Genomic DNA, 25577 nt, shown 5'->3' with positions numbered 1-25577 from the left:
TGCAGAAAGGACCCCGCAGAAACCTTATGGGAAATGGCTCTCTGTCAAATGCTCTGAAACTTTGGTTTCTGGTGTAGAACAAAAGACTCAATGGGCGTGTAGCTCCAAAAAATCATAGTTCTAAGATATAAGCCTCTGAAGTTATAGGTACAGTGAGGACGTTTGAGTTGGAATAAATTCATTTTCTCGAGAATGGGAGACTCTGGAGATAAATTACGAATCAGCTCGATTTTTATTTTTAAATTATAATTTTTTGGCGAATATATCATACTAGTGACGTCATCCATCTGGGTGTGATGACGCAATCGATGATTTTTTTTAAATAGGAATAGGGGCCATGTGATAGCTCATTTGAAAGGTAATTCAATTCTCTATTCACTAATATAAACATTAACGTAATTAATTATACAGGGTGGCCCAAATTTGTTTTAATTAAATTAATTGAGACCAAAAGAAGAATGTATATAATTTATTTATTTCGAAATACATTTTACTGCTGTCAGAAAACAGAAAAAAATGTTAATTTGAAAAATAAACATTGCTTTTCGCTTAAATTAAATGTTCAAACTGCTAAGAGGCAGGTGGGTGGCAGCTTTAATATTGAATTTAAGCGAAAAACAATATTTATTTATCAAATAAACATTTTTTTCTGTTTTCTGACAGCAGTAAAATGTATTTCGAATTAAATACATTATATATTCTTCTTTTTGTCTCAATTAATTTGATTAAAAAAAATTTGGGCACCCTGTATAAACGATTATGTTAATATTTATATTAGTGAATAGAGAATTAAATAACCTTTCAAATGAGCTATCACACGACCCCTATTCCTATTTAAAAATATCATCGATTGCGTCATCACGCCCAGATGGATGACATCACTAGTATGATATATACGCGCCCATGGAGTCTTTTGTTCCACACATCAAGGACTACCAGAATCCAAAGTTTCAGAGCATTTGACAGAGAGCCATTTCCCATATTTTGGTCATTTGGATCAGTTACAGTTGTGAAGTATAGCACAGTTTTAGATTTCACATCCGATCATTTTCAGGAATAAGTCTAAACATGCTGTAGATTTATTAAAACTTTTATAGTATAAAGAATACTTACTTTACGATCTTTTCCATTTTTATCCAAACCTTTTAATGGAAGGCTACCACCATATATTAGATTATTTTCTAGGTAACTTATTAACTTTAACGCTTTATCAGGTTTCCTGATACTTAATTGTAATTCGATTGCTAGGAGACTAACCTGTTTTGCTAAATTTTCATCTACAAAAATTATATAAGCATCATAAGGAAGTAAAAAATGGTAAAACAGCATGTAATGTAGTGATGAGTGCCCTAATAACCAGCAAAATAATGCAAATGATAGAAAACATAATACGTTGTGAAATAAAAAGAGATGAAACTGGTAGAGGTGTAAAATTATCTATAGGAACCTATAATTTACATTACATTACATAGTTTCCCACTTTTAAACATTTGTGACAGAGCATTTTATACAAATTATTCTATGACAGTTTGACTCCAATACATCTAAATCTCTTTTATCTCTTTTAATTTCACAACAATTATGTTTTCTGTCTTTTGCATTATTTTGCCAGTTATTAGTGCACTCATTGCCACGCATCTACTTAGAAGATCTAAAGGGCTTAAAGTAGTAATAGAATTAACTTACCCATAGGTTCAATAAATTTATAGACTTTGTCCATTATTCTTTGGGCATCTGTGTATCGTTTTTGATGGAATAACAAAACAGTTAGGTTGTATAGAATAATGCAATAATCAATATAATCTAATTTTTCTGCTTTGATCTGAAACTAGAATAAAACAAAATCAGTATTAAAATTTTTTTTTCTCACAAGCTTTGTATCCTGGGGGACTTTAACCTTCCTTACTGTAACTGGTCCAAGGATGGAATGTCTTCAGTGGGTACCCCTTTGACAGGAGCTTCACCTCGTGAAGTTGAATCCATACAAATTCTTTCAGCTTCATGCTCATACCATAACCTTTATCAAGTCAACTAATGCACACAACAATTTGCTGGATCTGATTTTCATGGACGATGGCGAAGCTAAGATATATCAACAGCAGAGATAGTCCTACTTCCTTTGGATATTCATCATCCACCTATATCTTTTGAATTTAAGTGTGAATCATGTGTTAACAACCCTGGACTGACTGGTGACGCTTTTTATAGAGAGTTCCATGCGATGAACGTCCTAGATGTTAAAAGTTTTCTTTCTCAATTTAATTGGGATAATTTGTTTAAAAATAAGTCTCTTGATGATATGATCAGTATTTTTTACGATATTATATAAATTGATCTTTATGTTCCTGTTAAAAAGTATTCAGCAAAGAAATTTCTGGTGTGGTTTTCTCCAGATCTCAAAGTTACAATTATTCAGAAAAAGAAAGTTCACAAAGAATATCTGAGAACTAAATCCCCCACTCTCTTTAGTGAGTTTTCTGCATTAAGGGCTCAATGTAAACGCTTAAAACAACAATGTTATCGTGATTACATTGCATTAACTGAATCATCTCTCAGGGATAATATTAGAAATTTTTGGAAATTTGTTAGTACATAATGAAAATAGCAAACCTAATATACCATCAGTTGTACACTATAATAATATCACTGGTTCTAGTGGTACAGAAATTGTTAATTTGTTTGCTGAATACTTTTCAAAAACTTGTAGCGATAGAGATTGTGTTTTGCAGGACAATATTTTAGATTCTGGTGACATCAACTTATCACAATTTACTATTTCTCAATTTGGCATTTCTATTTCGTCTATATATGAAAAACTTTCCATTTTGGATAGCAACAAGCGACCAGGTCCAGATGGTCTTCCACCTTCTTTTCTTAAACACTTAAGCTTTTTACTTTCTAGACCTCTTTTTCACATTTTTAACCTGTCATTAAAGACAGGGATGTTCCCAGCCTACTGGAAAACTAGTTTTATTACCCCAATATTAAAATCTGGAGATAAGTCTCAAGTGAACAATTATCATCTGATTAGCATTCACAGTTGTATTCCCAAAGTTTTTGAGTCTTGTCTGTGACTATTTGTCAGCAAGTTTAAAATGCTGTTTTATCAACCAGCAATTTGGATTTCTCTCTAGCCGCTCCACTGAACTTAATTTATTGACATTTACCGACTTCCTTGTGGAATCTCTTGAAGGTGGCTTCCAGATTCATGCTGTATACATAGACTTTACGAAGGTGTTTGACTGGGTAAATCGCAAGATTTTACTCAATAAGTTGAGAGATCTGGGTATCCAGGGTGAACTTTTAGAATGGTTGTTATCCTACCTATCTGAAAGAATACAAATAGTATGTGTTCAGGGTTTTCAGTTGTTTGAAATTAAGGTACCTTCAGGAGTGCCACAAGGGTTCACATCTGGGACCCCTTCTATTCAATATCTACGTTAATGATATTGCCTCCTGTTTCCACTTTGCTTTTTTCCTTTTTTCCTTGCTTTGCTGTGGATTTAAAATTATATTTGAAAATCGAGAATGATGGTGACTATCAAAAATTACAATCTGACTTGGATCAGTTGAGCTATTGGTGTGATAGCAACGGAGTGGAACTTAATGTTAAAAAGTGTCACTTAATGGTTTTTGGTAGAAATAGAACTCCTACAAATCATATCTATACTATTAAGGATTGTCCTTTAGACTCTGTATCTCAGATAAAAGACCTACGTGTTGTGCTCGATTTCTAGCTTATCCTACATCCCCCATATATCATCCATTGTCTCAAAATCACTTCAACTTTTAGGGTTTATCAAATGTTGTGCTAAAGACATTCTAAATATCCCATCCATAAAAATATTGTAGTGTTCACTGGTGAGACCTCACCTAGATTACTGTTCATGTGTTTGGTCTCCACACTATAACACCCATGTTCAAGCTATTGAGAGAGTTCAGCACAAGTTCTTAAGATTTGTTGCAGTTAAACAAAACCAGAGGGTTGATGAAATTAACTATTCTAATATGGAAAAGTCTATCAACATAACTTCTCTCCAAATCCGACACATGCATAAGCATCTCACAATGTTTTATAGCATACTACACACCAATAATTTTGGTCCTCAACTATTGGAGAGAATTAGCCTCCATGTTCCCAGTAGACAAACAAGGCTAAATCAACCCTTTTACGTTAGACCCCATCGCACAAACTGTGGACACAACTCCTTCATGTCTAGAACACCTAGGTTTGCTAACCAATATTAGAAAAGTTTAGATTGTTACAGTTTTCCAAAAGAATTTAAAGCTCAGGTTAAAAACTGTGTGTGATAACTTAATGTCCTTGTGTTCTGTACATTTTTTGTTAATTTATTTATTTATTTATTTATTTATTTTTTAACGGGATACCACCCAATTTAATATATACACAAAATATTATAATTATCTAGTGATACAATAAATATAGAGATATAGTAAATATGTATGACAAAAATTGGCGATGCAGCTATATAGAAAAAACAAATATTAAAATAATACAAAGTAAATAACAAATATAAATCACATAAGATTACAAATTTTTTTTAAACACTGTCTACAAACATTTTCAGAAGCGCACAGCAACAAATCAAGGTCTATTCTATTTCCATTTAGAATGATTCTACTCAGCGGAGAATGCCTACCAAAGTTGCAGCGATGAAATTTAATTGCGAAATTTTGGGATGTTCTAGTAACTCTAGAGGGAACATTAAAGTCAATTAGAGACAGTAGATCATTGCAATTAATTTTTGAATTCAGTAGTTTATGAAGAAACAAAACATCAGCATACATCCGTCTGGAAGATAGCCTAGGAAGGTTTAATTTATTTCTAATTTCTGAGTAGGAATGGTCACTTAAAGGTTTGTGTAATTTAAAACTTAAGTACGTAATGAATTTATTTTGGACTTTTTCAAGCTTGGCTATATGGACTTCATAAGTGGGTGACCAAAAAACTGAGCAATACTCAAGAACAGATCTAACTAGGGAAAAATAAATCAGTCTGATGGAATTAATGTTATGCAAACATCTAGAAGTTCTAATAATGAAGCCTAACATTTTAAATGCCTGGTTATTCACATAATCAAAATGAGCGCAAAAATTTAGTTTGGAATCTAATTGAACACCTAGATCTCTTACAGTTGATACAGCCTTCAGTGGTTCTTCAGCTAATTTGTAATTATAAAAGAGGCTGTTAATTCTTCCACAGAAACTAATAAAGTGACATTTTCCAACATTAATGCTCATTTGGTTCCAATTGCACCATGCCATAATTTTGTTAATATCATTTTGAAGTTTTTCACAATCTGAGACAGATTCCATAATTCTATAGATTTTTAAATCATCAGCAAATAGCAGAAATTTAGAATTAATTTGAGATTTAATGTCATTAACAAATATATTAAAAAGCAAAGGCCATAAGTGGCTTCCTTGTGGAACACCAGATGTTACGGAAATTTCACCAAATTGAAAGTGTTTAATTTTAACAAGTTGTGTTCTGCTAGTTAGGTAACTACATAACCAGTTATACAGATTGCCCGTAAATCCAATAGCTTTAAGCTTGTTACACAACAATTTATGATTCACAGTGTCAATAATGCTTTGGAGAAATCTGTATAAATAGCATCCACCTGTAGTCTCCTGCATAAAGGTGTTTTAATAGTCGCATATTATACTCTCTAGAATTTTAGGAATAGAAGATATAATGCTTATTGGTCTGTAGTTAGCTATATTACTCCTGTCACCTGATTTATGAATAGGAACAATAAAACTAGATTTCCACAAACTTGGACAAATAGCTGAATCAAGTGAATGAGAAAACAGAAAATATAAGCGACGGGTTAAAGTACATCTACATTTTTTTAATAGTATGGGTGGAATCCCATCTGGTCCAGAGCCTTTAAAAATGTCTAAATTGGCTAATTTTTCAAATATGATTTTAATAGATACATTACAAGAATTTAGACTCACTGTTTTTTCATATTCTAAGGTGGGCTGTATTAAATCATCATCATTTGCTCTGTAAATATTTTGAAAGCATTGCGCAAAATTATTAACGATATCCGCACCATTATTAAGCACTGTGTTTCCAAGAAACATAGTGTTTGGTAGACCATTATTTTTGCGTTTGCTGTTAACAAAATTCCAAAAGTGCTTTACATTTGAACTAATTCTAGATTCAGTTTGACTTATATAAATATCATGACATGACTTGCTTAATTCTTTGCATTTGGTTCTCAAGGAAGAGAAAAGTAGATAATCGTCCCAAGAATTTGTTTGTTTATATACCTTATGAGCAATTTTTTTCCTAAATATTAATGATTTTAGGTCATTAGTCATCCAACGAGGAAATTTGGGATTTTTTAATCTTACACGTGGTATTGAACAATTGATACCAAACTGCAATATGGAGTAGAACAGTTCCGTGGCTTCGTTAATATCTCTGCAAATACCTAAAACGTTCTCCCAGGAGATACTAGCAAGATACATATTAAGAGCAACATAGTCTCCTCTCCTAAAATTGAAGGCAAAACTATCATAATGAAGCTCAGGCATATTATCTTTAATAGCTAAAGAAATAGATAACACAGGATGGTAACGATCACGATGTTAATGTTTGTTATTTAATGTTCCTAGTTTTTATGATTAAAATTTTTAAATTTACTGTAGATTAGGTTAACAGCTTGACTGCCCATATATAAATAAAAAAATTGGCCCATATGCCAAGCACATATTAGTCTGGGAGAATTAGGTAGCAGGCGTAGATGCCCGCCAACCTGTTAAAAATCTCATGTGATTAATGTTTATACCAGTGGCGTAGCTAGCCCCAAAGGGGCCCCATATCAAAGTTTGTCGCAGGGCCCATTTACACCACTGATATGGCACAGTGCTAAAAAAATTTTCAACAAAAGAAGCAAAACCGCTTACATAGAATAGAATAGAAATATGCTTTATAGTATGATATAATTGATCCAAATAATGGCATAACCCAGACATCCAAAGTGAAAGTTATCCTCCAACACCAAATTGTTCTATATGGTCCACATAATGTTCAGAAAAAAGTCACACCATTTTGAGCGTCGGGTTTGGGGGGCAGAGGGGGGATAAATCAGTAAATTCATAGTTTTTTAGGATTTTCGTCAATATTTCTAAAACTATGCGGTTTAGCATGAACAACCTTCTATACAAAAATGTTCTACATTAAATTTGCAATAAAAAAGGTTCTATGCATAATCCTTCTAAAGTGAACGGTTCCAAAGTTACGGAAGTAGTATAGTATAATTGGTCCAAAAAAGGCCTAACCCAGACATCATAAGTAAAAGTTTTCCTCCAACACCAAATTGTTCTATATGGTCCACATACTGTTCAGTAAAAAGTTACACCATTTTGAGCGTCCGGTTTGGGGGGGAGATGGGGGAGAAGTCGGTAAATTAGTAATATTTTTAAGTTTTTCGTCAATATTTCTAAAACTTTGCTTTAGCGTAAACAATGGTCTATACAAAAATGTTCTACATAAAATTTAAAACAAAAAAGGCTCTATACATAATTGTTATAAAATCAACGGTTCCAGAGTTACGGAGGGTGAAAAGTGGAGGTTTTTGATACTTTTTATATTATCTGCGCAATTGATGATGATTTTGGGTGGTGCGGTTGACGTTTCTTCAAGGGCTTATCACTAACATATCAACGGCCACTGAAATAGCAAATTTTATTTACAAAACACAATCCTGTTAAAGAAAATTTTTATAAATTGCCCAAAGAATATAAAAAGTATCGAAAACCTCCACTTTTTACCCTCCGTAACTCTGGAACCGTTGATTTTATAACAATTATGTATAGGACCTTTTTTGTTTTGAATTTCACGTAAAACATTTTTGTATAGAACATTGTTTTTGCTAAAGCATGGTTTTAGAAATATTGACGAAAAACGTAAAAAAAACTACTAATTTACCGACTTTTCCCCCATCTCCCCCCCAAACCGGACGCTCAAAATGATGTAACTTTTTCCTGAACAATATGTGGACCATATAGAACACTTTGGATATCTGGGTTAGGCCTTTTTTTGGACCAATTATATTATACCACCTCCGTAACTTTTGAACCGTTTATTTTAGAAGGATAATGCATAGGAGCTTTTTTATTTCAAATTTAATGTAGAACATTTTTGTAAGGTTATTCATGCTAAACCGCATAGTTTTAGAAATATTGACGAAAAACGTAAAAACTACGAATTTGCCGATTTCTCCCCCTCTCCCCCTAAACCCAACGCTCAAAATGGTGTGACTTTTTTCTGAACATTATGTGGACCATATAGAATATAGCACAATTTGGTGCTGGAGGATAACTTTCACTTTTGATGTCTGGGTTTGGGTCTAGTTAAGTTATACCATATTATTATTGTCACTAAAGGTTTTACAATTTTATTGACAAAGCTTGCAAAGATCAGGAAAAAACAAGAACAATTACAGTTTACTGAAATTACAAAAATCGTCAATATTATTACAAAATAAAATATAATGAAATAAAACAAAACAATACAGGGTGTTTCATTAATATTTGCAAATATTTTTACTGTAGATTCCTGAGCTCAAAATATTAAGGGTTAACCCAAATCACCTACTCCGAAAATGCTTCCTAAGGGAGCTGGAGTTCTTTGAAGATGGTGACTTTTAATCAGTTTTTTTAAATACCTCTAGAACACTTCTATTTAGAAGAAAGAAAACTGGTATGTCTATTTATCTTCCAGAGATAAAACGATTTCATAAATTGTGAATTTCTAGTACCGGTCATATGTGTCCTCTTTGGGTAGGGCAACAGTTATATTATCGCATAACTTTTTTTGTCTTTGACTTTTAAGCATTTTTGACACTGGATTATTAAATCGTAAGGTATTCTAGTACTAAAAGTTACTCTTACTTTAAGTCGGTAGGATACACTGTCTTCTAGACAAATCTATTTGAAAATGTTTCGTTTTTTGAATTTGAACAAAATTTAAAATTAAAAGAAAACAGTGTATTTTACCGATCTAAAGCAAGAGTAACTTTTAGTACTAGAATACCTCATAATTTAATAATCTAGTGTCAAAAATGCTTCAAAATTAAACACAAAAAAATGATGCGATAAAATATCCGTTGACCTACCCAAACGGACGCATATGATCGGTACTAGAAATTCGCAATTCGCAATTGATGAACTCGATTCATCTCTTGAATAAACATACCAGTTTTCGTTTTTTCTTTTTAAATTAAATCTCAATATTTTGAGCCCAGGAATCTACAGTTGAATTATTTCCAAATATTAGTGAAACACCCTGTATATTGCAAAATTTAAATAAATTGCAAATTGCATAATACAACCTTAGAAACTAATAAATTCTGCGTATAAAACCCAAATATAGATAATAATAATAGACCTAATAAACTCTAATAAACCAAAGTCGAAAAACATATTTGAATTGTTGAGACTCGTTGTATTAAAACAGATTTAGTTTTTTCAAGCCAAGGGTAAATGGACATAGAAAATGAACGTAAACAAAATAGCTCTGTACTTTAACGGCGAGCGACCGGCAAATACTTAGATATACCTAAATATAATTTATAGATAAAGAACAGATTACACGAAAATATATGGAAACAATACACAGTGTTTCAATGTTTCAAATATTCAAAGGTAAATCGATTACAAATATTGCAATTTGGCATTATACATTATACAATTTTTCACATACAACCAACGGTGAATAGACAATATAAAGTAGCTTAAAAACAAAAAAGCTCTGTAGTTATAGAAAGGATGACAGGCAGAAAATAGATAGGTACCTATACATAAATATAGTTTATATAGATAAAGTATCCATTTAAAACAATATACACTATACACTGTTCAAAGCGTTGTAATAGGGAAATAATTGTAGAATATTTTGTTCAATTTTTTGAATGGAATTTTGTTTCGATATGCCGCGCTGTGTTCCGACATTCAGGGGCCCCGTATAATTGATACGGCTGATACGGCGGTAGCTACGCCTCTGGTTTATACTGTATTTTAATTGGGTGATTGCCCGTTGATAAATAAATAAATATACTTAACAAATTGGAAGTCTGTTGCTCAGGATAGAGATTGATGAAAGAAGTTGGGAGAGGCCAATATCCAAACGTGGAAGATAGAAGGCTCAGAAGAAGACATTCCTTACTTGGTTACACATTCGTGTTCATATATAAGATGGGTAGGTGATATAAAAAGAATAACAGAATAAATTTGAAGTATGTTGCTCAGGACAGAGATCGATGGAAGGAGTTAGGAGAGTTATCCAAACATGGTCGATAGAACGCTAAGAAGAAGACAGAAGACATAGCTTACCTGATTACATATTTGTGTCAAATTTTTCTGTACTATTTCAGTTTTCTTCAAATCATTTTTCAAAAATTCTACTATAGCTCTATTTTGAACTACTTTTAAATCTCCGCTTCTATCTTCTAACTTATTTATAAGTTGAAAGCAAGCAGTGTAGTTTTTTCTGAAATATACGTTTATGAATTAATATTGTATTTTGTTATACTTTTTAAAAATACATACTTTTTAAATTCTGCCAAGGCATTTTGTGCAACTTCTTTATCGTGATCAGAAACAATATCAGGGCCCTTTTCTTGATCTGCCATTATACGTTTATTATTTTTAAATGCTTAAATATAAAATACAATAAAATTTTGTTCAGTACAAACAAATTTTATATTATTTTCATTTTACTTCTAACCTAGAAGTATTTCCTTTCCTTGTTTTCTTCTTTTTTGTTTGGGCTTCATAAGCTCTACACATGTCTTTAAACAGCTGATCTATGACCATAGACATATAAGAAATCTATGGTGCACACATGGAATGAATAAGCGTGAAGTTAGATGACGAATACTAAAAACAGTTTAACCTTAATCCAGGAACCTTAACTTTTGAAAAATGGTAAATATTTTTAAGAAACTATTTTTTCTAGATTAATTTACATGCTTTTCTTGTTTTAGGGTAAAACAAAGAAAACCAGAAAGATTGTGGAAAGGCGCTTTGCTAAGATGAAGAAAATGATTAGTTTAAGTGATCCCAGAATCAAAGAATCCTTAAGACAAGCTTCAAAGAAAAAGAAACCGGAGGATCCATATGAAGTAAAAGTAAATGAAGCACCTCAGATAAGTTCAGCTTTGTTTTTCCAATACAATACACAATTAGGCCCCCCATATCACATCCTTGTGGATACAAATTTCATTAACTTTTCAATCAAAAACAAATTAGATATCATACAGAACATGATGGATTGCTTGTATGCAAAATGTATACCATACATTACAGACTGTGTGCTTGCAGAATTGGAAAAATTGGGCCAAAAGTATAGAGTAGCTCTTCGGATAATTAAAGATCCACGTTTCGAAAGAATACATTGCATGCACAAAGGAACTTATGCTGATGATTGTCTCGTACAAAGAGTTACTCAACATAAATGTTATATAGTTGCGACTAACGATAAAGACCTTAAGAGAAGAATTAGGAAAATACCTGGAGTTCCAATAATGTATGTTTCTCAGCATAAATATACAATTGAAAGAATGCCAGATGCATATGGAGCTCCGAAATGATATATTTTATCTTTGTAACTGTTAATACAATTATTGTTATTAAACTTTTTTAATCATAAGTGATACTTAATTTTAATTGTTCAGTTTCTGTACATTTTGCTGTTCATACTGACATTATTTGTAGATTCATTTATATCGTGCCCGAGTACTGAGATTTAAACTTTCTTCTAAACTTCTAATGTTTCTAAAATGTAGAATATTATCTGTACTTTCTAAAATTATCAACAACAGATTTGTATTTCTCCGCCCCTACAGTCATTTGAAATGTGGTGTTACAGGAGGATGCTTAGAATAGCATGGGCACAGAAGAAAATGAACACGGAAATATTGTGAGAAATGGGCAAAGAATACTAAATAATAAACACAATAGAAATAAGAAAGTTACAATATCTGGGACAAGTAATGAGGAAACAGTGATATGAAATGCCAATACTGATAATACAGGAAATGATATGAGGAAGGATTATAGGAAGGAGAGTGTCATGGTTGAAGAATTTAACCCGGCACCTGCCACGTGGCTTTGCAAGGCATCAACTGCCACGTGGGGTGCTCACAGCACCCCTTAAAAATTGACTCTGATCTACTTGTTTATAAACAAAATAATGTGTTGAGTTATACAAGAATATAAAAAAAAACATGTTTTATTAACTTATTAGCTACTAATATATTATAAAAGTTAAAAAATAAAATTAAAAAGGTGTTATAAGCAAATTAGCAAGTACCAACCCATAATAAATGAAGTGATGTAAAATATCTAAGAAAATTAAAATTTATTGAGTATAGAGAATATATTAATAATTTAGATCAGTTATTACAATAAAAAAATGTAAATCTGACCTGTTTATCAAAAACATAAAAAATTTTTACTGCCAGATGATGACACCCCAATTCGAATTTAGAGCTACAATTTCAGAATGACACTAAATAACCACTTCAAACACAAACAGATCTATGCTATATAATATTATTGAAAGCTACTATGACGCACAGGACGGTTAACAAATTTGAAATACCAAATATTTGATGAAAATGTGTTATGGGGTGCTGGTAGCACCCCACGTGGCAGGTGCCGGGTTAAGGGACTGGTTTAAAGAACCCTTCAGAGCAGCAGTAAATACAGTAAAGATAGTGATGATGATATCCAATTTCCGATTGGGTGACCACACTTAAAGAAGAATCTCATAAAGTCATTAAAGGGATTATTTATTTATTTATTTATTTTTTTTACGGGCAAGCCCAATTCTACAAAAATGCATAGTGTACAGAAAAAAAAACAATAACATAATATAATATAAAAAACAGACATACAGAAATATAAATATAATATTAGAAGTAAATATGTACTATGAAATAATATCATAAAACCAAGTTAACAAATTACAAAACCAAGTTAACAAATTATAGACGCTTCACTCAAATATTGATCCCATCTAAATTTCTTTTAAAACGACTGATGGAGTTGTCGAACAGTTGTAAATTGCAAAGGGAGTTTGCTAAATTCAAGACTCTGGGTATGAATGAAAAAAGTGAATAATTAAACCTGTGGAATGGTACATAAAATGTTCGCACTTGTCTAGTGGTGCGAGGTGGTACAAACAGTGCGATCTTATTAAGTAGTTGAGAACAACTGCATATACCATTTAAGATCTTGAATAATAGCAAAAGGTCCCTTTGTTTTCTCCTGCTTGCAAGAGAAGGGACCTGCAGTTGATGCTGCCATACAGCGTAATCTTGATAGGTATGAAGCTTAAAAGCAATGTAACGGAAGAAACTATTTTGGACTTGTTCAAGTTTCCTAATGTAGACCAAGTAGTGTGGGAACCACACTGAAGAGCAATACTCAAGGTGAGACCTGACCAAAGAGAAGTAAAGAACTCTAATACTGGATATGTTTGTAAAATCACGAGTTGTTCTTTTTACAAAACCCAGCATTTTCATAGATGTTTGAATGACATTGATGATGTGAGAATTGAAACAAAGAGAGTTTTCCAGTGTAATCCCCAAGTCCTTGATTCTATTAACAGTGTTGAGCAATTGGCCATCAATGTAATAGTTTGATAATATTGGGTGGTGAGTACGGTTAAAGTTAATTACATGACATTTGATTGAATTAAGGTTCATACCGTTAAGTGAACACCATGCAGAGAGGTTATTCAGTTCTGATTGCAATATGGCAGCATCATAATGATTTTTTATAACTTTAAAGCACTTCAACTCATCAGCAAATAGCAAGGCGTTACAATCGTGAAAACAGTTGGTAATATCATTAATAAATATATTAAAGAGTAATGGACCCAAATGGGACCCCTGTGGTACACCTGACTTAACTGGAAAGGTTTGTGAGTAAAAGTGGTTTACTCGAACTTGTTGAAATCTTTCGGTTAAATAACTCTGTAACCACTGCAACAAAGGTCCACTTATGCCGTAGGAGCTAAGCTTTTGAATCAGGAGTTCATGATTTACTCTGTCAAAGGCCTTGGAAAAGTCAGTATAAATTGAATCAACTTGAAGTCCCTCCTCCAAGGCTTCAGACAGAAAATCAACATAGGTCAACAAACTCAGTTCAGCAGACTTACCTGTAGTAAAACCAAATTGCTGAGAGTTTAGGATCCCGGAGCTATCGAAGGTGAGGAAATCAGTTATAATACTCTCAAACACCTTTGGTATAACACTAAGAATAGATATAGGGCGGTAATTACTAATATTAGATTTATTACCAGATTTATATATTGGTGTGACCAGTGGTGTCATGGTGTGGGAACGCGTGGGAACGCCGTTCCCGCACTGGTTAAGAAAAGAAAAAAAATAATAGAGAATTTAGGTTTTGTAAACAAAAATTAGCAGTGCGTTCCGGCACTGCGTTCCCGCACTGCTAATTTTGCCATGACACCACTGGGTGTGACATAAGAAAGTTTCCAAAAGTTTGGAAACTGACCTACATCCAAAGATTTATTAAATATATGAAACAAAGGTCGCGATAGTACAAAACTGAATTCCTTAAGAAAATTAGGTGGTATACCATCAGGCCCAGGACCCTTGTTGACACTTAATGATGAAAGCTTTTCGTAAATTTTGGAAATCTGGATACGATATGATGAGATATTGAGTTGAGACTGAATATGGTCAACATTGCAATTTAAAGTAATATCACTATAAACTGATGAAAAGTGATCTACAAATAAGTTGGCAATATCATTGCCACATGAAGCTACAGAGTCATTCAGGGTCATTGAGTCAGGTATACAATTGTTTTCACGCTTGCTACCTACAAATTTCCAAAAATGCCTTGCGTTATTTTGTATAGAAAATTCGGTGAAACGGATGTAATTGTCATAACAGCATTTAGATAGATTTTTACAATTTGTTCTCAGATGACAAAAATCAGCATAGCTTTCAGGAGTCTTTAAGGTTTTATAAATTTTATGAGCTTTTATTTTATCCTTTAACAATTGCTTAAGCTCAGAAGAATACCAACAAGGAAATTTCTTAGTACTAAAATATTTAACTGGAGTGAAATGTTCAATGAGAGAATAAATAATGTCATAAAACATAGCGATCATGTCAGAAAGATCTCTACCACGAAACAGGTTATCCCATTCTATATATTCTAGACATTGGTGAATTGCTGGAAAGTTTGCATTACGGAAATCATAATAATATTCGTTACCAGAAATTGACCTATCAAAAACACTAAGCTGCAATGATGTTAACAGAGGAGGATGATGAGAGTCAGGTGAAACCAGAGCATCGTCAGCTTCAGAAATTATAATATTGTTATAGTGTGAAATGCAGAAGATTTACCAATACTATTTATTTTCATTCAACCTACGAATAATCGTATCTCTCTCTGTTATTAAAGTGATTTTTAACTATTGTAAAACACCAAGGATATTTAAATGGATTCTATTCAACTGCAGGCATTACTTAACACATATAATGCCACGTGAGTTGTATTTAACTCACGCCTTGTTTGGCTCAGTCGCTCAGTGAGTTAAATATAATTCACATTAACATTGAGATTCTAAACGTGGAGCCGGAAGGCAAAAACAAAAAATTTTGATGTGGCAGTTAATGTGTTAAAAAGTCAAAACGGCAACAGGTGTATGTTTTCAAAAACTGATAGTGTGTAAAGCATTTATTTAAAATCAGCTAAGGCCTCTGATCTTGGGTAAAAACCCTTAAAAATATATATCACATCAATGTGTTTAAAGACAATATGACTACCTAATATGGCATCGATGTGTTTAAAGACAATATGGCTACCACACTGGCTACAGTGCGGTAGCCATATTGTCTTGAAACACATTGATGTGATATATATTTTTAAGGGTTTTTACCCAACAGGGGCCTAGCCTGAATCAATTTTAAATTCAATATGTTGTTTGTCAACAATTTCTCTTCAATGAGGTGTTTATACCTATAAGACGAAGCTCTGATGATGGCATTTTGATATGCTGAAAGTACTTACAGTCAGAAAAATGAAAGAATACCCATGAACAAACATACAAAACACGCTGTATTTTCCTGTCACTGTGTCACAAAGAAAATTGTCCAGTGCAAGTACATGTAACAATAATTATTACATGTACTTGCGCTGGCCAATTTTTTGTGTGACACAGTGACAGAAAAATACAGCATGTTTTATATGTTCGCTCGTGGGTATTCTTTCATTTTTCATACTGTAGCTGATTTTTAATAATTAATGTTTTATCTGCTTTACTATCAGTTTTTGGAAACATACACCTGGTGCCTTTTTGACTTATATAGAAGTGTGTACGAGTCATACAGTATTTTGCTATTTATTACTTTAAAGATTTTAAAGCATTTTAATTCGAGTTAAGTATATAAAAATATGCTAAAAGTGTATTACTTGCATAAAATATGATACCTAAGTGCATATTTGTCCAAGTCTGTAGGATGATGATGATGATGAAAAGATAACACATTAAATAAAACTGCAGAAGTAATTACGAAAAAAAACTTATATTACTTTTTAACTGGTATACAACAATTATAATATAACAATTAACAACAATAATGTAATCTTCACTGCTTAACGGCATACATTAAAAACGAAACTATTCTGCTACCCCTTTACACCTTTAATACAGTTTAATAGTATTAAATATTAGGCCATTTAAATAATTTAGGACTGTTGCTAATAAATTGCAATACCTTGAAATTAAATTGTTTTCTTAAAATACTCTGATCATTATCACCTGATTTTACTATGTATTTGAAAACTTTGTAATATTTATGAAATGCTTTAAAACTGATTTGCTCAAAGTTTTAAAATTTGTCTCTTATAATTGAGGCCATGAGAGCCCGAGTGGCTTAACTGATAAGAACAATACTTTACATAATCAAAGAAAATGATCAGAAGCTATCAATGTTGCATCGATTGTTTTAGTAATTGTATGTTGACCAAGAATAATTATTGGTCAACATACAATTACTAAAACAATTGGACATTGATAGCTCGGATCGTTTTCTTTGATTATGTAAAGTAATATTTTTATCAGTTAGGCCACTCTGACTCTCATGGCCTCAATTAGGACACTTGATCAACATATACAATAAAAGAGCATTTTTAAGATATCAAAGAATACACCATACTTTTATAAACTCAGTATGTGCTGAACATAACAACATTCGTCTGACATGTCTATCGACCAAATATCATTCATATCAATAGTTGTAAAAATATAAGAAGTTTGCCTGTGTGATTTTATTAAATGAAAGTATGTAGAAAACTTTCAACTTTTAGAAGTCTACTAAGATTGGTACCAAATACTTGATTCCGGTGTAGAGCTAGAAGACAGGTGTCTTGATAAATTCCAATGTTTCCGCATTTGTGTATAGAATTAGTACAAATTTAAGGAATGACAGTATTAAATAATGTACACACTTAAACTTGGCTTAATCTTTTATTTAATGAATAATCATCAATTTCTTATTCCACTTTAATTATATGTCATAGAAGTCCATAATTTTTATAAAAGTTTAATAAAAAATACAAGATCCTTTGTAAAAGGTATATTTAAAAGACCCCAATAAGGGTTACATCACAAAACAAAACGTTTTCGGATTAAGAAGTAATCCATCATCAGTGTTAAGCCAATAGCATGCATGCGTGAGCCACCAAAAAGTTATGGGTAAGAACCCTTTAAAAGTTACAAGATCTTAAATGATACTACATATTTTTAATGAAACAGAAGGATGTTGCAAATATTCCTGGATATAAACCAGGGCAACACAGGACTCTAACCCACGTGGATGTGGTATGCAAGGAATGAACCTCAAATATTGAAAATTTAGTGTCAACTGAACCTATTTCAGTAATACTATACCAGTTGACACTCAATTTTCAATATATGAGATTCATTCCTTGCATATCACATCCAACGTGGGTTAGAGTCCTATGTTGCCCTGGGTTATATCCAGGAATATTTGCAACAACCTTCTGTTTTATTAAAAATATGTACCGTAAAATGGGGCGAATAGGAACGGTTTTCAACTTTCAACTGAAAAAGATGTCACCAACACATATTGCAAACATAAAACTTATGCATTGTTATTTGGGTCTTACCTTTCTCTTTTGATATTTAGATGTTAATAAATTAAAAAGTTAATACTTTAATCACAAAAAAATCAAGCTGGTGTTTCTATTCATCCCACCAAGTAGGGTGAATTGGAACACCTGTATTAAAAACTATTGTGTTCCTATTCGTACATCTGTAGGGGCAAAAAAAAAACAAGTAAAAAGTGTCATAAGGTGTAAAGTAACATAAACAAATAAATATAAAGTTTGTATTGTTGGAAAAATATATTCTTGAAATGAAAAATCTTGAAACTCTAATTTGGCATTTTTCTCTGAAAGACTATTAACCAGTTTCTTTAATAGTCTAGGAAACTTGTCTTTAGCTATTGTGAATTCATTCCTGCCTGGTCCTGTTTTTCATTCCTCAACTATTTTGCGCCACATAATCTTCATGGGCCTTGTTGCGTCTTGGCATACATTTAAACTTTTTGCACAACAGTTCTGATGATTGCAGAAAACCGTATAAATATTTATTTCAAATTTACGGAATCCACATTTGGTCCTTCGAGCGGGATGCTGATAATTAGTGCCCATAATAATTGGAAAAATTGTATTCAATAATACCACGCGTGGTTGAGAACCCTGGTAGAAGTTTGTATTGGATTGGAGACGATAGCTAACCGTAGAAACACGTTTTGCAAGGCGTGGTTTTTTCTATTCTCTTTGTGTGGATCAATATATTATGTATAATTTGTGGTTAGATGAGATATTGTTTCGTTTGGTCTTACTCCATGGAGATATTAGATAAAAAAGCAATTTCTAATATGTGGGGTGAATGGCAACACGGTAAATAATATGTTCCTATCCACCCCAAATATCTCAAATTCATGACGTGGACAGTACCTAATACCATCATGTTATATTGTTGTAAAGGTTAGAATAAACAAAAAAAAAACAATACTCTTCAATCTATTTTGACATTTTGTACTTGCTGAGAAAGTTTTTTAGGATGAGAAATATCCTCAAAATTAACGACTTTGTTTGCACTCCGAGAACATAGGAACCAGTGACGCCAACAACACAAACCTAAATTTCCTAAAGCCATATCACGTTAGCCAACTTGAAAAAATTTAAATAGCCCAACGAAAGTAATGTATATGTTTAGGAAGATTATTGAACAGCTGGTTCCTAAAAAAACTGATACGACTGATATGGGCCATTCCACGAACATACGCCTGTTTTGGATTACTTCGACAACGAATAGGTATTCTACTGTGCAACATAAGAAGTACGAAAGTAAATGGCGCTAATAATTATTCCAATAAACAACAATGTAATTTGCAATTTACTTTCGTTCTTCTTATTTTCCACAGTAAAATATTCGTTGTCGAAGTAATCCAAAACAGGCGTACGTTCGTGGAATAGGGTATAGTAAGATTTGATCATTTTGAGCAGTGTACTTGATTTTTCTGACATTAGGTACATTATATTTATTATGACAGACAAATAATAAAATAAACAAACAAACAACTGATTACCTACATAATATGTTAATTCATAAATTGTAATAATTATTAAGTAAAAAAAAGTAAAAATTGTAATAATTATTTATAAACAAGTAATTTTTGCTGCAGTTCGGTACCTAAGATGCTTTAATTCTGCCCCAAGTTGTTGTCTTTCTTCCCGGAAACTGTGACATGATTCTTGCAGTTTTCGCATCTTCAAAAGGGTTCTCTTCTAATCTCTCCAAAAGCGTACGATCTTTATGAGCGGTAGATATTTTTGTTCTTCCAGATCCTTGCTTTCTTTAGAGAGTTTCTTGTTCTTTCCATATTTTATTAATATTAAAAACGATTGTTTTGCTTACGTTAAAATGGTTCGCTACGGCAGATAGTGACCAACCATCTTCTAATTTCGTTACAGTTCTTGCTTTTAGTTCTTTGCTAGCATGTAGAGCCATTTTTTGAGGTTAAACAGAATAAGTTATCTGACAAATTTTAAGATTTAGCAGTGACAGTGACAGTATGTAAATAATAAGTATTTATCCTTCAAAATACACTGCTCAATTTTCTACAAAATACGCTTTAAGAGTCGTATCAGTTTTTTTAGGAACCAGCTGTAATTGTTTAGTGAAGTTTTGTTCCTATTCACCCCACTGTTCCTATTCGCCCCATTTTACGGTAGTATCATTTAAGATCTTGTAACTTTTAAAGGGTTCTTACCCATAACTTTTTGGTGGCTCACGCATGCATGCTATTGGCTTAACACTGATGGTGGATTACCTATTAATCCGAAAACGTTTTGTTTTGTTATGTAACCCTTATTGGGGTCTTTTAAATATACCTTTTACAAAGGATCTTGCATTTTTTGTGATTTATGGTATACAGCCAGCTACAGGAATTTTATTTTCCTCGTGGAAAAGTATAATACTTTTCTAAATTTCCAACATGAAATTTGCTTTTTATCATTTGCTGATCAAGTTCATCAATAATTGATTTTGGCATTTCTGACCAAATTCTTACACTTAAGGAAGAGCAGAATAATTTTTATAATATACATTAGGTGAAACTTGGTTTGGCAAAATAAGATATATTTCTTAATCTATAACAACCGTAAGAGGCGGAAATTTGTTGGAAAAAGTTAAGGCCAGATGTAATTTCAGTAATACTATACTTTCAGTAGAACTAGGTAGGTACATAAAAGTAATTTTTTTCTTTCTACCAAATATTTAGGAAGTTCAACCTTCTGGTATACAACCTATCTGGAATATTTTGTTTAGATGTTGTGCTTATTGTTTTCTGAAAAGGTTATAAAAATATAATAAAGCAGTAGATGTCAGCTTCACGGTTTTGACGTATTGTGCTTGGGTACCTTTAAATATACATACATTCTTTTTTATACTTTTATTGAGACTTTATAGGGTGATCAACTGGATTGTGAGAACTACAGAGGCATTACTCTGTTAGCATCTGTTTATAAAATCTTCGGCAATGTATTGTTTGAGATACTTAAACATTTTACAAAGAATCTTGTTGAGCAATATCAATGCGGATTTAGGTACTGCTGGAAAGTCAACTATACATCAAATTCAAGCACATAGGCAGATTCTAGAAAAGTCACTAGAATATAACATATCTATATTGTTGTGGAATTGTTTTTTTTTTAATTCAAAAAAACATTATAGTTCATCATTTAAAAAGAAAACTAATTTATATCAAAGACCATAAGATCATAGATTCTCATCCCAATCTAATTTAGCTATTAAACAGTGTTTCGGGAAAGTGAAAACGATTAGTGGTAATGATTCGACGAAGTGAATTGCTACACTAACAAACAATTCGGGATTAGAAAGTGGACATATCGTTTGGCGAGAACAATAATGTTTTTAAAATGTTTCCGGGAAGGTTTAATGATGGTAAACACTTTGTTTTAGTTTTTAGAAGTAAAAGTAGTATGTAGGAAAAAACTAATTATGATATTTCTTAAAATTTGACAAATTGGAAAGTTATATAGAAAAATATTTGGTTCTTAAGAAATGGGTATGAAAGGTTTTGAGAGAGGCGTGTTTTTGATTGGGTGGAAAAGATCGGTAGAAGGGATAAGTAAGTTGGAGTCTGAATTTGCGAGAGAAGAGAGGGCACTGTATAATGGATATCTGAAGAGAGCAGTCGAGTTTTCAAAAGTGAGAAATCAGTGTAAAGTGGTGTGATCGGCCTTTGCGAGCAGAATCAAGTTGAAACCAAATTGTCGATCGGTTGAAAAGTTAATTTTTCTGGTCCGAGGGAGATTCCTTTGTTTTGTCTAGAACGAGTAGCTGATTGATATCTATTTGCACAAGATATCGAGCAAGGAGAAAATTGAGTAAGAGAATTTGAGCAAGTTCCTGTGTGTTGTTTTGGAAGCAGTTTCGACGAGAGGGACTTTGTCGCAACATCCAGAGAGTACGTTGGGAGAATCGAGAACCACGCAATCCACAAAAAGAGGAAGTTAAGAAACAAAAAGGTTAGTCAAATCATTTGTCGGAATGGAAAGAATTTGTTTATATCAAAACCATATTTGCTTATTTGTTTATTGAACATTACTATAACACAGTTAGTCATTTCAAATTTAAGAATTCAATTCAAATGAATAAAAGTAAATTTTATTAAATTTAGTATGAGAAAATAATAATTTATTTAAATAATTTTTTTTTGTTAAAACAAAGAGATATTAGAATTAAAGTTTGATTTATTAAGTAAGAAATTGTTGCAACAAAGTTAAATTTAGTATTTTTTAAATCATATGTAACATATGTTTATATGATATTGAATGTTTTTAATTTCCCTGTTCCATCCTGGCAGAAGTAAGCAACTAGAAATACTAGGAGCCACAAATCATAGGAATTGTATCAAATACAAAATTAGCCCTGAGAATAAAATTTATTTGAATACTTAATTTGAATTTAGTTTTGTTTTACATAAGCAGTGATTAAAGTAATTGAATAATTAATTAAATTAGGAATTTGCTAATCAATCAAAATAAAGAGATAAAGTAGAGCACAACAATATACACACCATATCTTCGTCGACTTCAAAGCAGCCAATGATAGATTTTGGGATCCCACCTAAGTTAGTTAAGTTGACCTTACTAACAATGCAAAACATAATCTCGTGTGTTAGAATTGAAGGAGAAAACTACTTTCCTTGACATAAATAATGGTCTAGGACAGAGGGACGCGCTGGCGTGTCTTTTCTTAATAAGACCGGTTTTGATATATGGGGCTGAAACGTGGACCTTATCTCAAAATGATACAAGACTTCTTGGTATTTTTGAGAGAAAAATTGTTAGAAAGATTTTTGGGGCTGTAAATAAAAATGGGCTACGGCGTCGAAGATACAAGTTTGAACTATATTAGTCATACACCGATCCAGATATTGTAAAATTCGTTAAAGTGCAGATACTTTGGGCTGGACACATTGCTAGGATGTCAGATCACGAATACACGAAGAGATTAACATTTTTAAGACCAGAGCAGGGCACAAGAAGTAGAAGACGACCACGAAGAAGATGAATGTGGAAGAAGACCTAAAGATTCTGAGGGTCAGAAGATGGAGGGAAGTTGCCAGGAATCGACAGGAATGGAGACTTATTTGCGATCAGGCCAATATCCACAACGGATTGTCGAGCCACTTATGATGATGATGACTGAGACTTTATGACATATTTACATATTAACCATAAACTTCTGTTGTATTAAATTTTTTTATTGTTTTATTGTATAGAGTATTACCCTCCAAAGAAGAGTTTGATTAAAAATAGCTCACAAAACCTGTTACTACTATCTAAGAAGAAACATGCCTCAGTTATCTACATATTAGAGGAAAGACAAGAAAAGAAAAATAATTGGGTAGGTAGATTGGGTATACCCAAAATTTAAAAATTAGCAAATTAAGAGACGAACTAATGGGATACAGGTTTTGAAACATACTACTGCTACTATCCAATGCAGAATGCGAGATCATTGTTCCCTAGAAGTGCATTTGAATAAAAAAAAAATGGGTGGACTGCGCTCCCTGCTCTAAGTGAAGAATAAGATTGTTTTTTATTCGCATTGCAACTGAATAAAAATGGTATACATTTTTATTTTATATTAGTATTACTTCTATAGAGTAACTAGGTCCATTTTCCGTTGGAACTTTGCCTGGGTTGTGAATTGCAACTTTTTAGAATTCCCTCTTGTCTTCACTGCAGCATCCATCTGGCTTACAAATTTTAGAAGCCATGGAGGTGTTACCAGGGAAATGGACCAATAAGATTTCAATTTAAAAATCTTTTAGTAATATTTTTAATATTTTTCAATATTAGGTATTAATGTTGCTATTAGGATTGAAAACTTTACCTTTCAGTTGCCAGATGACGCTAGTCACCTACTCCATACACGTCAGTTGCAATGTGGGGATAAACTTTCATGGTTGGCTCACTTCGAGCAGAGAGCAGCAGGCCTACGCCTCTCCGATGATGACTCCAATAAGAGTCGAAAATCGTCGATTCAGAGTGCTGGACTGCGCTCTCTGTTCTAAGTGAAGAATAAGATTGTTTTGCTTTCGCATTGCAACTGAATAAAAATGGTATACATTTTTATAAAAAAAATGGTTATCTCCTTTATAATAGGCTGTTCAATCAGTTTTAAGGTTCGATAAGAGATGATGTTTCTACTAGTCTAAATTTTTTTTTATTATACAAATAAAAGGGAGATATAGTTATTTATTAAATCTTGCCAAGTATTTCGCTCTCAAACCATCTTCAGGGAAGCGACATTTCATCAAAAAAGGAGGCTATCCAGCACATCCCGGAATGTCATAAACATTTACATAAAAAATTATACGAATAACCAGTTGCCGATCTAGCATCGTCAAGAGGGGGGTGGGGCGATTGGCTAAATTTCTATGAAAAATAAATGAATAAATTAATGGTTTCATAATCTTTCTATACGCTGTGAGCTCGTACGTAGAGGGGACATTTACAAATTCGCGAGCGCCAATAGTGGCAAGTCTGTAAACGTTTACCGGAAATTTGACATAAATGTCGAAGTGATTAATTTAAAATTAAAATTAAAAACATTAATTATATTAATATTAACATTAATATTAGTTGTTCAAAGCTGTGGTATATAGTTTTACCTTAAATATACTTACGTTTTAAATACTGAATTTAAGTTTTTTTAATGTTCCGTAATATATGTAATTATAAATTAATATATTAATCTTGGCGCCATCTACACGATAATTGTGAAAGTATCCGAAGTAATAAATTCATATTTTATCAATAGAACGTCAAAACGATTAGCAAAATCTTAAAAAAATCGATTACAATTTAATTACTTTTTTGCGTTGTAAATATTAAGCGATAACAATTAAATAATAAATTTAAAAATTACCGGTGAAAGTTGAATTAGTAATCCGCTAAGAGCGCCACCAGCGAAGCTCAGAGCGTATATAACTTGGTTTGAGAGGGGGGCCAATCGCCCCTCCCCTGAATCCGCCACTGCGAATAACATACACTAGACAAAGGACAAACAGTTTAAAATAATTACTCGGGGGCTATATTATGATTATGGGCAATGTCAGGAGATGGAATAAAATCATTTTATATACCAGGTTAAAATGACGATGTCATACGAATGTCGATTCGAATGAATCCAAATCAGTAAATTTACATCTTGGCACAAGCACGGATAGTTTGTTAAAATATTCCCGCAGATAGGAGAGATATAGGAAGCATAATAATTTATTATTTAGTTACATTGTTCAGAGTTTGTTACATTGTTTAAACTCAAGGGTTGTAAATCATAGCTACATATTACATCCTGATCATCTACAGATTTATTGTGTTTAAGGTACTTATATTTTATTTTAGTCCACGTGGTG

General features: G+C 32.4%; 2 protein-coding genes across 2 annotated transcripts in view; one reads left to right on the top strand and one right to left on the bottom strand.

Annotated features, from left to right (window-relative positions):
• The window catches only part of LOC114335835 (CCR4-NOT transcription complex subunit 10), a 67357-nt gene extending 56574 nt beyond the window's left edge, over window positions 1–10783 (bottom strand). The window contains exons 1-4 of the mRNA XM_028286124.2: window positions 10588–10783; window positions 10372–10528; window positions 1687–1828; window positions 1114–1277 (exon numbers count right to left, since the gene is read on the bottom strand). Coding sequence (XP_028141925.2) covers window positions 1114–1277; window positions 1687–1828; window positions 10372–10528; window positions 10588–10670 — 546 coding nt within the window. The 5' untranslated portion in view covers window positions 10671–10783. The remainder of the gene's footprint in view (window positions 1–1113; window positions 1278–1686; window positions 1829–10371; window positions 10529–10587) is intronic.
• A 58-nt stretch (window positions 10784–10841) lies between these two features.
• Window positions 10842–11689, top strand: LOC114335836 (rRNA-processing protein FCF1 homolog). Its single transcript, XM_028286126.2, has 2 exons — window positions 10842–10965; window positions 11025–11689. The coding sequence occupies exons 1-2, from the start codon at window positions 10963–10965 to the stop codon at window positions 11628–11630; spliced, it is 609 nt and encodes a 202-aa protein (XP_028141927.1). The 5' UTR covers window positions 10842–10962; the 3' UTR covers window positions 11631–11689.
• The last annotated feature ends 13888 nt before the right edge of the window (window positions 11690–25577 follow it).

This window comes from Diabrotica virgifera, chromosome 4, assembly GCF_917563875.1.
Source record: "Diabrotica virgifera virgifera chromosome 4, PGI_DIABVI_V3a".
NCBI lineage: Eukaryota > Metazoa > Arthropoda > Insecta > Coleoptera > Chrysomelidae > Diabrotica > Diabrotica virgifera.
Note: the sequence above shows the minus strand (reverse complement) of the source record. Positions and strands in the feature narration are given on the sequence as shown.